Source organism: Lepisma saccharinum, chromosome 30, assembly GCF_977018435.1.
Source record: "Lepisma saccharinum chromosome 30, izLepSacc3.1, whole genome shotgun sequence".
Lineage (NCBI taxonomy): Eukaryota > Metazoa > Arthropoda > Insecta > Zygentoma > Lepismatidae > Lepisma > Lepisma saccharinum.
Window position 1 is genome coordinate 22,857,283 of NC_139258.1, and position 16,929 is coordinate 22,874,211.

The following is a 16,929-nucleotide window of genomic DNA, read 5'->3' on the forward strand; positions in this document are numbered from 1 at the left end:
CGTATGGTGTTCAAGTACCAGTATTTAAATGTGCCCACTGAAATTTAATTGCCAATACTAAGCAATATTTTTTGGAGTTTGGGTATATGATGGGGTCTGCAAATATGAAATGCAATTTTTGCAGTCTAATTATCCTAGAAATTATGCTAAATATATAATTTACTTTGCACCACTGTTGGGGGGAAAATGGGTTTTGGGATTAAATGACATCTATTTTAATTAGGGATGGGACCGATTAATCGGTACTCTATCGGTATCGGCCGATATAGGCATATCGGTGTATCAGTTTATTTATTATTTATTATTATTTATTTAAAATTACCGATTATTTTGCCGATCCAATATATCAAAAAGTATCTGATAATTTAGTGCAAAATTCTGTTGTTTTGTTGTAATTTTTATGGATAATCTCCATGCCCTAATTTCTAAAAAAGAAAGTATATGTCTATATATGCAGCAACTTCTTTTGCACTGCAGTCACCTTGAAACACACATTTATTAAGGAGGTCAATGAACCTTTCAGGTTCTTCAAGGACCATTTTGAATTTTATATCGGATCAGTAGAATATCGGTTATTGGTATCGGTAAATTTTATATCGGTACTTTATCGGTATGGGCCAAAATTTCGTATCTGCCCATCCCTAATTTTAATATTTTCATGTAAATTTTTGAATGTTTTAAAACAAAACTCTTGTAAATTTATTCATATAATTACACTGGAATGCTTACATATTAATATCAATCTGTATTTTAAAAACTTTTAATTCTTACAATTTCCAAGCACAAGTATCAATATCTGTGGGAATCAAGAGTATCAGCATCGGTATGTGTATTAGTTGAAAGTGGTATAGGCCCAAACTTAATTGCTAGGCACATATTATACACAATTAACATGTGCAAATCGTAATTCTGCAACATTTAAACCATCTCTTTGCAGGGGACCCAACAGTTCCATGGTGGAGCTGTTACGAATGGTATAAATGGACATCCGCCTCAGGGGCCACCACCGCCATACCCTGTCCAATCAGCGGTGCATGGTTCTCAAGGAAATGCGGCAAAGAGATTTAAGGTGGGGGCCTTACCTCTGTTAAGAAACTAAATATTCTTTCCAGTATTGTTTGTGAAGGGTTTTGATTTCTTAAATGTAACACCCTCGAGCTGTCATCCATGAAAATTCATGCTCTCTTGCACTCAAAATCATGATTATCTCTCTCCTCCCTCTCTCCCTTCTCTTGTGTCTCCCTCTTTCTCTCTACCCCCCTTCTCTCTCTCTCTCTGACAGCAACTTGTTGATGTGCAGATTCTTTTACAAACTTTTTCAAGCTGATATCGTGCATTGTGATTACCGTATTTACACGTGTATAATGCGCACTCTGGTTTTGGATGGGTAAAAGTGACAAAAATTATATCCTGTATATAATGTGCAGTACAATCCAGTTTCAAGAAATTACTTGCTTCGTTGTAGGTTGTAAATCTGTTGCTATGCTGATCAAGAGTGAATGACATCATACCTATTCAATTACTTATTCCATCTTTTTCAAAATATATACTTTTTTCTTTCCGTGACTAATGTAACTTTTATACGAGGCACATTCAGGACCTTCCAAATAGCAGTTAGCAGCACAAGATTTCTTCCATTAAGGAATTTACACACTCCATGTATGTCATAATATTTTGCCAGTAATACATTTTAATTTTTTATTGTCTTTTTCCTTATGTTTTCTTTCATCCAAAGTACCATAAAAATGAGAACGTTTCTTCATTTATTGATGAACTATTTCAACCGCATTTCACATTAGTATCGTTATCTTGTACGGAATACTGTTTCCGTATTCAGAAACTGCAGGATTCAAGCTTTACAACGATATATAACATGATAGGGTTGTGTAAACATGAAAAATCAATGCAAGTGTCCCAAAATCATGGAATGACCGACCCTGTACGGTTTCATGTTGTGTGTCTGAATTATTCCGTGCATAATACGCACCACAGTTTTTGGGGGCAAAAATTTTGGAATGAAGTGCACATTATACATGATTAAATATGGCACTTTCATTAGTCGAAGAATTTCTGTGGCTTTCAGAAGACATCACCTGGCCACTTCAACTAATTGCTTCCTCCTCACTCTTATTAGTAGACCTCGAATTTTAGGTTTTTAACCTATTTCTTCCTTTACAGGTATGCAAGAAATAATAAGTTATGTCACGTTTCGTTAAAAAACTCAACAACTGATGAACTTTTATAGTGTCTAAAAAAAACTATTTTGCTTGTTAGAACCTATTTTAGGTTTGTGTGCCGAAATCGAACATTTTTTAGGTTTTTATATATTTTTAAACGTTTTACAGACTTCTATGTCACACAGAGGCATTTGCTTTGTTTGGTCACGAGAAAATTCAATGACGTACGTGTTTGAAACATACTCTCTGTCGATTTCCCTTCCTCCAAGTACAAAGAAGGCAAAATTTCTGGTGCCACTGTCACTTTCGCATCACATCCGTGCTTTTGTGGCATTCACGCCTTGCAAACTAACATTTCAGCATTGAATTTTGTACCACTGACTATGTTTTTGTTGAAATATTATTTTCAGTATATAAGATGATCCTCACAGATAAAATTGCGGAGCTTGACTGTAGATAACATGAAAACAGATTATTGCCTAACTGTACGGCAAAGAGGGGATCTTAATACCAAATTTCCAATGTTTAGTTCTGCCATCGCCATAGGGGTAGGTGACACACATAACGTTATGCAAGGTAGTGCGTATTTCAGGATATGGGTGTCCCATTTTCATGGCCGGTGACTATACCTAATCAGCATTATTCAGAAATTTTGAACTATTTTAAGTTTTTTTCAAGATATTTCGAGCCTACCTTAAGATTTTTAGGACCTATTTTAGGATTTTTAGAGCCTATTTTAGGAACCTAAAAGCACACTTTTTAGGACCTAAAAATCAAAGTCTACTTATTAGTTGTGAAATACCACAACTAATAGTGATTTTTGTGTGTTGTTTGTGCTTAAATTATAATGAATGAAAATTGTGTTTTCCACTGTCAAATGCAAGATGCTATGTTGTCTTGAATCATTAAGAAAATATACTGGTTAGTGCAAAAGTGCAGTAAGGACAGAATGAAACAACCATTTAAGATACATTAAAAATAATAATGAAAAGCATTAGGTCTTTCTGAACACGTCATTGAAACATATACTTTTTCATAGGACAGTCCTTGTTTCTTGGTCTGCGCAAAGGGAAAAGTGGAAGGGGTGTTCGAGAAATCATTAGAACAGTTAAAACTTATAGTAACTTAAATGACAAGATGGAAATTTGCTTTATTCCTGGACATCCACTATACAGTGGGAAGCCGGTTAAACATCATAATTTTGGTGTTATTCTTAACTGTGCTCAGGAACGGATCTGCCAGGTTTTTGATATATTATTATACCTAATATTTTTGATGATTCAAATGTTCTGTCTGTTAACAGAGTTTTATTAGGATTGAGAGTAATTTTTAAATGTTGATATAAACTGACTTTATGCTCATGATAGGCTAATCGTAACCGAGCCTATTGTTTCAATTTGGATCCGAACCACTTTGCAAAATACCTCAAAAGAGGATAGAACCCGAGACTCCTTCAGAGAATGTGTTTTGGTTTTCTTTGCTTATGCACCTTATTCCTCATATCTGATTATTCAGTTTAGGGTGGAAATTGAAGGAATTATGAAAACTACAATAGCCATCTATTCAGAGTAGGGATGTGCCGAAGCCGATTACAGATGTATGAAAATTGGCAGAAATCCGATATTTAAACCGGTACAGATTATACTAGAGTTTTACCTTCTAATAAGATTTATATTCTAGTTTCGTAAGATTTATTGACAATTAGGTTATGATTCATAATTATTGTAGAGTTTTTGTTATAAAATTATTGCAAACTCTCATTCAGAGGACCAACCTAACTCAAAATCGGAAATAAAACAGTACATTGAGATGAATTGAATTTTTAACCAATCTGGATTTATTATTACTCCTGTAAATAGCGGAAATCAATGTACTAGTCCTACGATTACCTAATCGTTCATAAGTAATATTTACTAGACAAAATATCCCAGAAGAACAAAGGCCATGTGCTACTATTAAAGTAAGGCCACCATTTATCCCTCATATCTGCTGTTGTATTGGAAATTCAAAAGGGAGTATTCAAACCTGAAGCAAGTGCTGAGAAAATGCTTGGGCATACCTGCTGCATCAATATTCAGTGATTGAGTGTTCAGTGTTGCTGAACAGATTTGCGATAAGAGAAGAAGTAGGTTACTTCCTGAAGTGCTTCCAAATCTCGTATTTCTGAAGTTGAATCTGGCAGAACAGGAATTCATTTTGCATTTCAAAGAAATGCTTGTGTACTAATGTTAAATCTCTAGGTTCATATAACCTTTTGTAGATGCAAATGTACGTTCACATCTCTTGAGAATATATGTATATACATATGATATGCAATAGAAATGTACATACGAAATTTATTTTGGTCATGCAGAAAATAACATCCCATTTCTGTTTAATAATCTTTATGTATCGGAATCAGTTAAATATCGGCATCGGTATCGTTTCCAAAAATTATCGGTGAGTACATCGGCATTGGTACTCAACTTTAAACTGCAAATCCAGTCCCGATTAGCCCATCTGTGCGTTCAGTCGAATTTAAACAAAAATCAAATTCAACAACAATATATTCCAGCCCTGGACCCATATTTTTGCAAGACAATACACTGATCTGTAGAACATGGAAGTCTGCTTGGTTTCTGCTTTACTACTATATACAGAACAGTGCAAGTGTAGGCTAGATTGATTCTCTGCGAGTTGAGGTACCCGACTGAAATTTGACCCCCCCTCCCCCCACTGTAACTTCTGGATCCGCCACTAACCGTGCTTTGTTCATGCTCTCTTATGAATAAGACAAACATGTTCAGCATGTGGCATTAGAAACTATATTTGTAAATAAACTTTACTAAATATATCAATGAAGGTGCAAGACTCCCATGTATTTCTTATGAAGAACAGAAACACTATCTGTAAGGTTTTCACTAATCAGAACTTTATTTTGACATTTTGTGGTCCAATATATATTTTAGTCAACCATTCTTCTTTCCATTCATGTACTTTGTGCAATTATATTACTGTAAGTAACACACCTTATTGTACTTTAAAGAAACAGATACTTCGACAAGTGCCCATTTAAAATCCTAGTTACTACATAGAATGTGAAAAAACTGTACACTGCGTTCTTAACACAATTGTTCATATATTTTTTATAAATAAATTTTGCAGTGTAATGTTTGTCGTCAAATTTTGTATAATTACTCATACATTGCACTGTTTCACATTACAGCCTGCAGACATACCAGAGCCAAGCCCACCAAGAAGCATGGCTGTTCCGCAGCAGAGGACAACCCCTTCCTTCTACCTGAGCCAACAGCAGCTGCAGATGTTGCAATGTCTCCAGCAGAACCAGGCGAACTTGAATCCGCAACAGCAGTCTCTCTTGCAGCAACTCCAGCACCAGTACAGGCTCATGCAGCAACATCAGCAGCAGTTGAGATTACAGCAGCAACAGCAACAACAGCAGCAGCAGCAGCAACAAGCAGCGCCCCAGCAACCGCAACTTGCTCAGCCAGTGTCGTTGCAACTTCAGCAAGCGCAGCAGCGTGCACGTCCTTCCTCCCAGTTTGTGGGTCAACCGAACGTCATTGGTCACCAAATAGGTGGTCAGGTTCAGCGGACTATTGGCCCGGGGTACGGGAACCAGGCTGCGGTGATCAAGACGCACCCTGCGTACCCCGTCACGCAACACCAAGCGAGGGACCAGACGTCAAGTTTTGTTGGTCAAGGTGCAGATGGTGGGTACGTGGTGACCTCAGCGACCACCCAGAGTGTGCCTTACAAGTCGGACCTACCTCAAAACCAGGTTACAACAAGTAGTGTACCGTACCGAGTGACCTCTAATGCCCTTAATAGTCCAAATTCTCAGCCGCAATCCATTTCAAACGCAGTTCCTCCGCAAAGCAATTTGCAGCCAGTCTCCGGAACACAGTATTCTTATAATTCGACGAGAGGTGTCGAGAGTCCGATCGGGTTCCCCCAGGTATCTGTCCCCTCTAGTGACGCCAGTCAGAACTATCAGTTTTCGAATAACTCAGCTTTACCAAAGGATCTCAATAATATAAATGTTAGCAACACGACTCCTGTGAGCGACCAAGAACTGCATGCTCTGCTTTCGCAAAAGGACATTACTACCTCATTCGCTGAAGATCTCCTGAAACACTTTGAAAATTCGGACTTGGATCTGGACCAGAAAGAATTAAGTGACGAGCTGGCGAAAACCGAAGGCGACGTCGTGAGCCAGCTAAGCTCCGGTCCGTTTTCGCCATCCAATCTCATTTCGCACGTCGACAAGTCGCCGTTGAACGGTACATCGTTAATGCCATCGAGCACGACTCCAAGCCCGCGACCGGAGCAGCCGCAAGTGACTTCAACTCCCACGTCCACGCTTCCGAATTCTTCCAGCAGTCCGAGCGGAACGCCTGCCCCCACGAGCCTTAAGATGAAAACGGAATCTCCGCCGATCGTCACGTCCACCACGACGCCTCAGTTGAAAGTGAACACTGTGCTCATGCCGAAAATGGAACCATTCAAGTGCGAAGCAGAGTCCAGTGAAGTGGACTACAGCATAGACATGATGGCTGAGGAAGTGCTAGATTCCTGCAAGGGTCAAGGGTTGAACGGAGTAAACAATGGTAGCATATTGTCGGACAAAGCGCCACCGCCTCAGCCTCCAGATCCACCTAATGTAAAGCTTACGAGGGAACAGTTGCTTCCTCCGACGCCCAGTGTGTACTTGGAGAACAAGAAGGATGCCTTTAGTCCCCAGCTTCAGGAATTTTGTCTTCAGCATCCCATTGCAGTAGTTCGTGGTATGGCTGCAGCTTTGAAACTGGGTAAGATACAATTTTACATTAGCAGCAGTTTTTGGAAGTAACAACTTGTAATGTTATTTATTGTTTTTTACTAATATTAGTGGTGACAAGTGACTTTTTGATATGTAACTCCGATACATGTAAGAAATTTTATAGTTAAAATAGTAATAAAGGGTGATCCTTTTCAAGGACACCCAAATGTCAACCCAACCTTCCTTCCATGTAGTACACCCTGGACTGCATTTTGCAGACCAGCGAGGCTATGGCATCTGGACTTGGGGCCAGTATTATCGCCCATGGGGCATGTGTTGTGTTGTCCATATTTGTTTGTGAATGCCCTTTCGTCTTATCATCTTACGTCCTCATCTTCATGATTAGCTAAAAGAGGCAGAAAAGTGAAGTAAAATAATTCAATCAATCAATCAATAGTAAAAAATAACTATTTTAATCTTGATAAATGCTTATTGGGCCCCCCTGTTCTTGTTTTTGGTGCGAGAAGTCCCAGGTTCGATTCCCGGAAGGAGCCCCCTAAATTTCAGTGTTGAACCAACATCACGAGAACAATTGAAGAGCTACTTGAATAGAAGTAGCAGCCTCTGGTCTCAAGAGCCAGAAAAATCGTGGTGATGGAACCAGATGTGCTGACCATGAGTCACCCAATAAAAAATAAGGTGCTGTGGGCCCTTAAAGGGTGGTTGCACTATGGAATTTAGTTCTTTAAGTACATTCTTTAATAATTTTCCTGTAGTTTACGGTTATTACAAGCATAAGAAAACAGTTTTTCGTTGTGACGTTTCAGGAGAACACATGCTCCCTTCATCAGACATGTATTTTCATTTTGACTAAAGAAACAGTTATAACAATGGTTAGCAATTTTTTGAACAAAAAGAGTCCGTTATATAATGGATGTTGTCAATGTTACATTGTTGTAATATAGCAACCTAACTGTGAACAGAAGCAGTCTTATTTTTATTTCAGATAAAAAAAAAATGATCACATTATTTTTTATTCAAAATTATGAATCCCAAATATCATCAGGTAATTCAAATTCATCATTGTTTTCACAAAGTCTCTTGATGTTTTCTGTTACATTACATTTTAAAGATGGTGGCTTACTCCATTTGTGAAAAAGAAAACTCCATACTGGATCTATGTTACCATTTTCATTATTTAATTTATTCCAGTGTTCCTCTGCAATGAACAAAGCTTCCCAGACATTCAACTCTATGTTTCCCGTCAATCTTTTTAAAACCCTTCTCTTTTTAATCAAATGCTTCTCTCAAATGAAACGTCACAACGAAAAACTGTTTTCTTATGCTTGTAATAACCGTAAACTACAGGAATATAATTCTACAATGCAAGCAATGCGTACATAAAGAAAAACTATCATTCTGTAATGTTTTCATACGTAATTTCCTCAAGTACAAGATTTGCTTTGAATGGTCTTGCCACTGCATTTCCATATTTAAGCAACCGACCTGTGTGGTGCAGTGGTTACCACAATACATTACGATGCCAGGGGTCCCTGGGTTCTAATCCCGGCATGGGTGTTCTTTGTGAGTGTCCGTTCATCACATCCATCACTCATCATCATTGCTACAATTAACCAAAAGTGGTAGAAAAGTGATGTAAAATATAACTTAAAATAAGTGATTAGTTTTAATTTCTTTTTATTACTGCTTCTGGCACATACAGTGGAAACCCCAATTTTACGTTCCTGGATTTTACACTTTTCCCACTTTATACATTCAATTGTGATGGTTCCAACATAGTAAAATGCTATAATATTTTCCCACATTTAAAGTTTTTTCAGCTTGGTCCCCTGAGAAATGTAAAATCGAGGTTCCACTGTATGTGTTTTAAATGCAACATTTGTGTAATCGCCTGAAGAAGACTGTTGAAACTGTGTAAATATTGTGTTTGAAAATTATTATCTTGAAAACCGTAAGAGATATTTACACATGGTTTCCTGCATTATAAAGCCTCATCCATTTGAGATATTTTTCAAAGCTAAACAATTATCAGTTTAAGCAACACAGAAAATTAGATAGATAAATAACTGGCAAAAGGCAGTGTTAAAATTTTTCCAGAAATGCATTTGTGAGTGAGAAAAATATGTAAGAAATTATCAAGGGGTCATAATTAGATGTCTGATGCCATGTCAATCTGTCATTTGGGACCAATTTTGATGATGTGCAGCATTTGATAGATTTTTGACTGGCGATTTTATGGGTTGAGTGGTGAAAAAGTGCCATTTTTGGGACATATCCTCCGTAAATGGCAACACTAGCAGGTCGAAATTTTGTCAACAGACGCACGCAACATGTGCTTAAATATTGGCCATACTCCATGAAACGGGTTAGGTGGTAGAACAGCCTCAGTCTGAACCTCGCCCACTGAAACAAAGAATGAAGAATCTTCAAAATTTCGTACATAATACAGCAAATGATCACAGTCGCCAGGCTAAAAATTTTAGTCGCCATGGCGACCAGGATTTTTCGTGCCTATATATATATATATATATAAATATAATATTAACTTACGTTTTGAGAGTATCGAGGTAACTCCAGCGACGTTTCAGGATGCAACTGCTCCCTTCCTCAGGCTGCTCACGTTTAGGTTATGTATAAATCATAACCTCGTCGAACTCTCCATAGGTTCAGGATATAGGATTCGTAAAAGATGTATGGTTAAAAACAGAAAAATCTTAAACCCATTATAGGTACCCGTCAAACTACCATGCCGTTTTCCCAATTAGAAACTGCTCCTTGGAATGTTGAAACTTTAAAAGTGTGAGTAGCCACGGTCCGCATGTGAGTAATTCGCACAACCTTTATCATGTAGTCACTTAAACGCTCCTAAAAAAAATAATGTAAGTGCAGTAATATCGTGAAAGCTACACTTATAGTTTGACAGCAGTATTTTCCTAGTGGTGCCACAAGTTACTTACACATAACTATACTTACTCAGGGTGGCTACTCACCTCCTTGAAGTCCAAAACTTATGAGGAATTATTTGCTCTGGGAATTATGCATGAATATTTCTTCGTAGATGTGAAAAACTGCAACTTTTATTAATCCAAATCTCATTGAATTTATACATACATATTTATAAATGCCCTGAGACAAGTTTTTCGCAGTTTATCTTTTATTTATATCGAGGAAGGGTAAGAAAGCTGCATGGAATATAAAACATGATTCAATCCATTTAGTATCCTTTGCAGAACAATCTATTAGACGGAAGATGGTTGATTAGATAAATTTGAGTTTGAAATTCATATACAAGTAAAAATTTTTCGTACATTAGTATATCCCATAACATTTGTGACTTGTGTTTGCAATTACACAGATCCTTTATATTGTTAATATATTGGGTGGGGGGGGGGAGTGGTAATACATAAGGTTAAAACAGAAAAAAAAAAACCATCTGCAAGTACCCTTGGAAAGTTCACTTTCAAAACTGGGAATTGTACTTGAATTTTATAATGGTTCTAGAGTGGCCTCGGTGGCTCAGTCGGTAACACGTCTCACTCTCTCTTTTCTCTTTCTGGCTCTACAGCCCTTGGTGGGCCTTGGCCTGCTCCACAATCGGCCTCCATTCCAATCTCTATCATCAATTCTTCTCCTCCATCCTTTAATTTTCATTGTCCGCAAGTTTGCAGCGACATCGTCTATCCATCGAAGTCGTGGTCTGCCCTTTCTTCTTGCATGATGAAGCTTTTCTTTCAACATTCTTCTTGGCCTCCGGTCTTCCATCATTCTCTCCACATGCCCAATCACTTTATTCTCTGGGCTTTGACAAATCTCACTATATCTTGGCCTTTTATTAAATCATCTAGCTCTGCATTATATCTTATTCTCCAGTCGTCATCTTCCTTCACAGGTCCATATATATTTCTTAATATTCTTCTCTCAAATATTCTGAGGGCATTTTCATCTGACAGTTTCAAAGTCCAATTATCTGATCCATAAGTGACAACTGGTCGTACCAGTGTCTTATACGTTTTAAGCTTTGTATTTCTTGTGATCAGTCTATTTCTAAACAACTGCTTATTTGCAAAATATGCACGATTGCCTGCCTGTATTCTTTCCTTTATTACCTTACTCATATCATTATCACTTTATACCATTGTCCCCAGATATTTAAAACAAGGAACTCCCTCAAACTTATTCTCTCCCAATTGGCAGATCTTGAGGTGCGCTTCTGTGTACTTTGTCTTTTTTTCATTTACAGTGAGCCCTATTTTTATTGCTTCTCTTTCCATTTGCTCATAGATTTGTTTAAGTGTTCTTATTGTTCTAGAAATGATTGTAACATCATCTGCATATGCACATATTTGACTGGACTGGACTTTCCAAATATGGTTCCCTTTTTGTCAACTACATTTATTACTTTGTGCAATGCTAGATTAAATAATACTGCCGAAAGGCCATCCCCTTGTTTCACTCCTGTGTTGAATTCAAACTCTTCACTCAGTTTACTACAAACTTTCCCTCGTGCCTTAGTACCACTCATAGTCATTCTTATTAGTCTTATTATTTTGAGAGGAATAAAGCTATGTTTAAAAAACATACAATATTATATTAGCCACTCGCTCCTCATCCACAAACATAGATACGGTACTGTGTTCTCCATGCATGCATAGTTTTCTGTCTCCATAACCAAACCTTCTAGGTTGTTACATTTTTAATAGTCGCACATGAACGTTTGTCGTTAATCACAATTTCAACAGAAATGTGTCCTGTTGAAATTTTATCGATCACTAACAAGGCCATTACAAACTCCAGCTGTGTGTTAATGCAGAAGAAAAACATTTTGATCACAAAATAGTCAAGTAATGCATCATGAAAAATAACATGTTTTGTAATTTTCAAAGTGTAATGTGACTTTCACACCAGCCTGTACATAAAATTGGTTATAAGTCTGGGATGCTCTGTATCCTCAGTGAATGAAGGCAGTGAGTCTTCGAAATTAATCTGGAAAAGAACTATGAAACGCTGAAACAGAATATTTCATGTACACAATATTAAAACTGCGTTTCCTGCATCCATCTTGAAAAGTGGTAATATAAACCTTTTTTATGTGTATTTTATGAAAGCATATTTAGATATGTTGGAGAGTGAGGAGAAGGTGGGTAAATGAAAGGTAGGGAAATGTTTTTATGACATCCAAAGTTGTCTATAGCTTGAACTGCTGTAATAAGAATTTGCTCTTTACAATATTAAATAAGAAATTGAAAGCACTTTTCCATGCATAGGTGTCTATGGTTTGATTCATTCTTGTATTGCAGGTGTTGTTGATCTCATTAGAAGCTGTAGGTACAGTCTTGTATTCAATATAAAAAGGACGTTAGAAATTAACGTTAAAAACTGTACTTACATATGCGAGTATGTTGTTGGAAAGAAAGTTGTTGGAATTGCAAATAAGGAATTAATTAGAAAGGAAAAGAGAAAGTTAGGAAGAAATGTGCATGAAACAGCAAATATTTGTAGAGGGGGAAGAATAATCTTAACAGGGATGAAGGAAATTTGGAAGAAGGGTGGATCAATTTCCTCAAAAAATGGGATAAAGCCTGGAAGATTGCACCCAATATCGGTTTCCACGTCACTCCGGAAGTTATCCAAGCTACCTGAGAAGAACGAGAATTTATATTGGATTTGTGACGCGATAAGGGGAAATAATGAAATATAGGGGAGAGGGAAGCGTTTGTGGAGGAGTGACCTTCATGTAGATTAGGAAGCACAGTTGAGCAGGAAAGGCCGCACCTGCAAGTTGTAATAGGGATACACCCAGGTTTTTAAATTTTTTTAATGTTTTTTAACATGAGAATAGGTTAATTGTGCAAGTTTTTAGCGAACGACGAGCTTTTTATATACGTCTGGGGCGGGGATATAATATCTTAAATATATCCACACCAACCCTTGTCCACAATCCTTTTATTACATTTCGACGTGGTACTATGTTAAGTACCTAGTTTTTTCATACGAACCTGAAGAAGGGGATAGTAAGTCTACGAAACGTAGTTCTAAAGAAAAGAAAATAGGAACATACTCACATACGTAAGTACAGTTTTTAACATTAATTTTTAACATCCTTTTTATATTAGGAAATTGTGAGTAATACGCACCAAACCTACAAAATGTTGTATTCAATCTAAGCTTTTCTTTGTTTTATTAGTAATTACTTCAAGTTCGATTTATTTCTATGTTCTTTGCTAGATTTGGGATTGTTTTCAACAAAGACATTGGTGGAAGCCAACCCAGATCACACGATTGAAGTGCGAACGCAGATGCAGCAACCTTCGGATGAGAACTGGGACCCTCAGCTTGGGAGGAAAGTGTGGGCCTGCATCAGCCATCGGTCGCATACGACAATTGCAAAATATGCACAATATCAAGCTTCTAGCTTTCAGGAGAGTCTCAAGGTATATATGCCTTATTATTTTATTTTGTTAGTTATTGGAACATATTCATTGCCTAGATTTACATTCAACTGGTTTTATATGGTGAAGCTGCTATGGTCCAGTCGGTAGTGCTTCATGGGAATCCTGGGTTCAATTCTTAGGGTTGGCGATCTCAGGTGGGAACTTTTCCATGAAATTGGTACCTGGAGGTAAAGGTGGCTGGAGTATGGTGCTGATCTCACCTCCCCCCTCTCCTCTGAGCTCTTATGATTTGGTGCAACGTAGGAAAGCTTTCATGTGGTACATATAAGCAGATTTATTGTAAGTGTTTCAATAAGATTTCATGTTAAGATTGGCTAACTCATTAGGTTGGTTGATAGTAAACATGGAGAGCTTGAATAATACATTCGTCACCATCTTGCCACTGAAGGTTTCATGGTTTGCATCCTGGCCTGAGCATGTGTGTTCATTTGTAAGTCTTCATCAATTTTATCTAATCCTCACATCCTTAGTAAAAAAGTTGTATCAAATTACATTGTTAGTAGTCTAAAGATGCAAACATAATTTAAAACTTAATTGATTGATTGTTGTAATGTTTTCAATTTCTTTATGTGGCTAATCTTTAGTTCAAGTATATATTTGTGAAATTTGAAACTAAAATAAATCTGTATTATGCTATGTGAATGATGTACGAGGGTTATTTTTTAAGTAAGGTCAGTTGTGCAATAAAATGAAGTAAGTAAATGTTTTTAAAAAAAAAATTCTCAATTTACATACACTTCTCTATTTTTCTACATAATTTCCTTGCAGGTTTAAACATTTATCGTAACGAACTACGAGTTTTTGGATCCCCTCCTCATAGAACTCTGCGGCCTGTGATGATAGCCAGTTACTCACGGTCGTTTTCACTTCATCAGTGTCTAAACACTTGCCACCCAGGAAGGTCTTCAGGTGGCAGAATGTTGTCTTCTTCCTTCTTCTTTATTCTTAGATGTCCTGCTATTGGTTGGCACGCTCCCACACTTGTATCTGTTTTGCTTGCACTTTGACCGGTGTCGTACTGATTCATGACAATGCAAGGCCACATGCTGCGGCTCAAACTCAAAATCTGATCAAATCTTTTGGCTGGAAGTATTCGTACATCTGCCATACAGTCCAACCTTGCACCTAGCGACTACCACCTCTCCGCCATCTGAAGACCTTCCTGGGTGGCAAGCGTTTAGACACTGATGAAGAAGAGAAAGGACCGTGAGTAACTGGCTATCATCACAGGCGGCAGAGTTCTATGAGGAGGGTATCCAAAAACTCCTAGTGTGTCACGATAAATAATTAAACCTGCAGGGAAATTATGTAATAAGGTAATTTACTCGTTGTTTTTTATGTAAATTACACATAATTTACTAGTAATTTACTTTGCATAAAAAAATCTGTTTTTTATGTAGATGTAAAAACAACATATTTTTTCCCCGTAAATTTGTAATATAAAAACTACTTTAATTATATTATACATTTTGCTGTAATATTTATAATGTAACATAAGGATAATAACAATTTATTTGTATTGGATTTCAAAGTTTTAGTAACTGCTTCAAATTCCTTTTTTATCCATATTATACACTTGCATATGCTAATTATGATTTGAATGAGAATTTGGCAGTTTGTAAAATTCCAATATAAGAGCATATACAAATTTGGAAGGAAAGTTTTTTAAAGCCTTTTTCTTATTTCCTAGCACTTCTAACTGCCATACATAACAATAACCATCGTGAAAACCATGTTTTCTCTTCATTTTTATGTTTGTAGGTTTTTATGTACTTTACGTTTTATACGTATTTATGCATTTTTTACGCATAATTTATGTAATTTAGATAACCCTTTTTTATGCATAATTGCAAAACCCTGATTGTAGATAGTGCAATTGTGCTGTTGTATTATAATTCTTAATAAATAAGATTTCTTTTGCATTGTTTGTTTTTCTGTTCTAGGAAAATCAAGTACAAGGAATTATATACATATATATTTTAAATTAACAATTATTTTTCTAAACAAAAGAAAAAAGCCAACATACCTATGGCTTTTTCTCATGAAAAAAAATATCACTTGCGTTGGCACCCTCTCCCCAGGCACATGCATGCATGGAGAACACAGTACCATATCTATGTGTGTGGATGAGGAGTGAGTGGCTAATATAATATTGTATGTTTTTTTCTTCTGTGCAGGAGGAACGTGAAAAAGCTCAGGGCATTCATAGCAATTTCTCAGACTCGGATTCTAAAGATTCTACGGGGAACACAAAGAAGAAAAAGAAAGGACCAAAAATGATAAAATTCGGAACAAATGTCGACTTGTCTGACGAGCGCAAGTGGCGCCCTCAGTTGCAAGAACTGATGAAGTTACCTGCATTCGCAAGGGTTGTGTCAGCTGGGAACATGCTTTCGCATGTGGGCCACGTAATTCTCGGCATGAATACCGTCCAACTATACATGAAGGTAGGTATTTCAACTATTTGTGTAAGGTTTCGTACACAAAATAATGACTTTCAACAGATGAAATTGGTTGTCGAAAAGGAAAATTACAGATATAACGTTTAACTTCTTGGCAGAAACATACTTATGGGGTTTTTCTCTGATCTAGACAACCAGGAAAGAGTCAAGGAAATCAGCTTAGGGATGAAAATGCCATGGAAAAGTCATGGAGTTTCATAAAAACATTCACAAAGTGGAAAATGTCTGGGAAATTGGATAATTTTTTGTGCTTGCCAGACTGAAGAAACACGTTTCTCCTCTTTCACCAACAATATTCTTGACTGGAGATATTTTGTGTGATAGTATTTGTTTATTTCATTTTTGTTCATTTATGTATTTTATGTATATAAATGATACATACACCCACACACACGTATACATGTATTTACATACAAGTAAGTAAAGTAGGAGACAGTACACTTACCGTACAGAAAAGCAAGATTGATATTTTGCAAAATGGCCACATACGGTGAATATGCGGCCATGTCGCGAAATATCAATCTTTCTTTTCTAAGTGAGGTAAGTGTTTACTGTCTCCTACTTTGCTTATTTTTATTTATCCATCCTTCTCACTCTTTTCCTCATACCGTGTATAATAATAATAATTCCTTTATTTAGTCAGCAATGTTCAGCCGTAGGCTGCTCTACCACCTACCACCTATATATATCTACATGTTACGTATAGATTTAAGTGACCCTGTGTCAGTTTTTCTCCCCATGGATAGTCTGTATCACATGTATCTCTTTATTAAAACTTACATACGTTTTCAGTGATTATAGATTTCTTTATTATTTTTTTTTGTTATCGTTATTTGTGTGTAAACTTTTTAAAAATAGAATCTCAATCGCTCCCATAATTAAAAATTATTTACAAATAATTTTCATAGCTTTTCATTAAGTTGTGATATATCATCTGTATGCCTTCCTAAACATAAGTTGGTTGTTTCTTTAAATTAGGCAAATTGAGTAAGATGGCATTCAATTGATTTTCAATTATTTTTTGTTATTCTGGAATTTTTCATTTTAGAGGAAAA

At 36.7% G+C, this 16,929-nt stretch overlaps 1 protein-coding gene across 3 annotated transcripts in view; it reads left to right on the forward strand.

Annotated features, from left to right (window-relative positions):
• The window catches only part of Utx (Utx histone demethylase), a 247,578-nt gene that overhangs the window by 208,886 nt on the left and 21,763 nt on the right, over positions 1–16,929 (forward strand). For all 3 annotated transcript variants that reach the window (XM_083115210.1, XM_083115211.1, XM_083115212.1), the window contains 4 exons: positions 938–1,069; positions 5,383–6,988; positions 13,186–13,391; positions 15,590–15,859. In XM_083115210.1, coding sequence (XP_082971336.1) covers positions 938–1,069; positions 5,383–6,988; positions 13,186–13,391; positions 15,590–15,859 — 2,214 coding nt within the window. The remainder of the gene's footprint in view (positions 1–937; positions 1,070–5,382; positions 6,989–13,185; positions 13,392–15,589; positions 15,860–16,929) is intronic.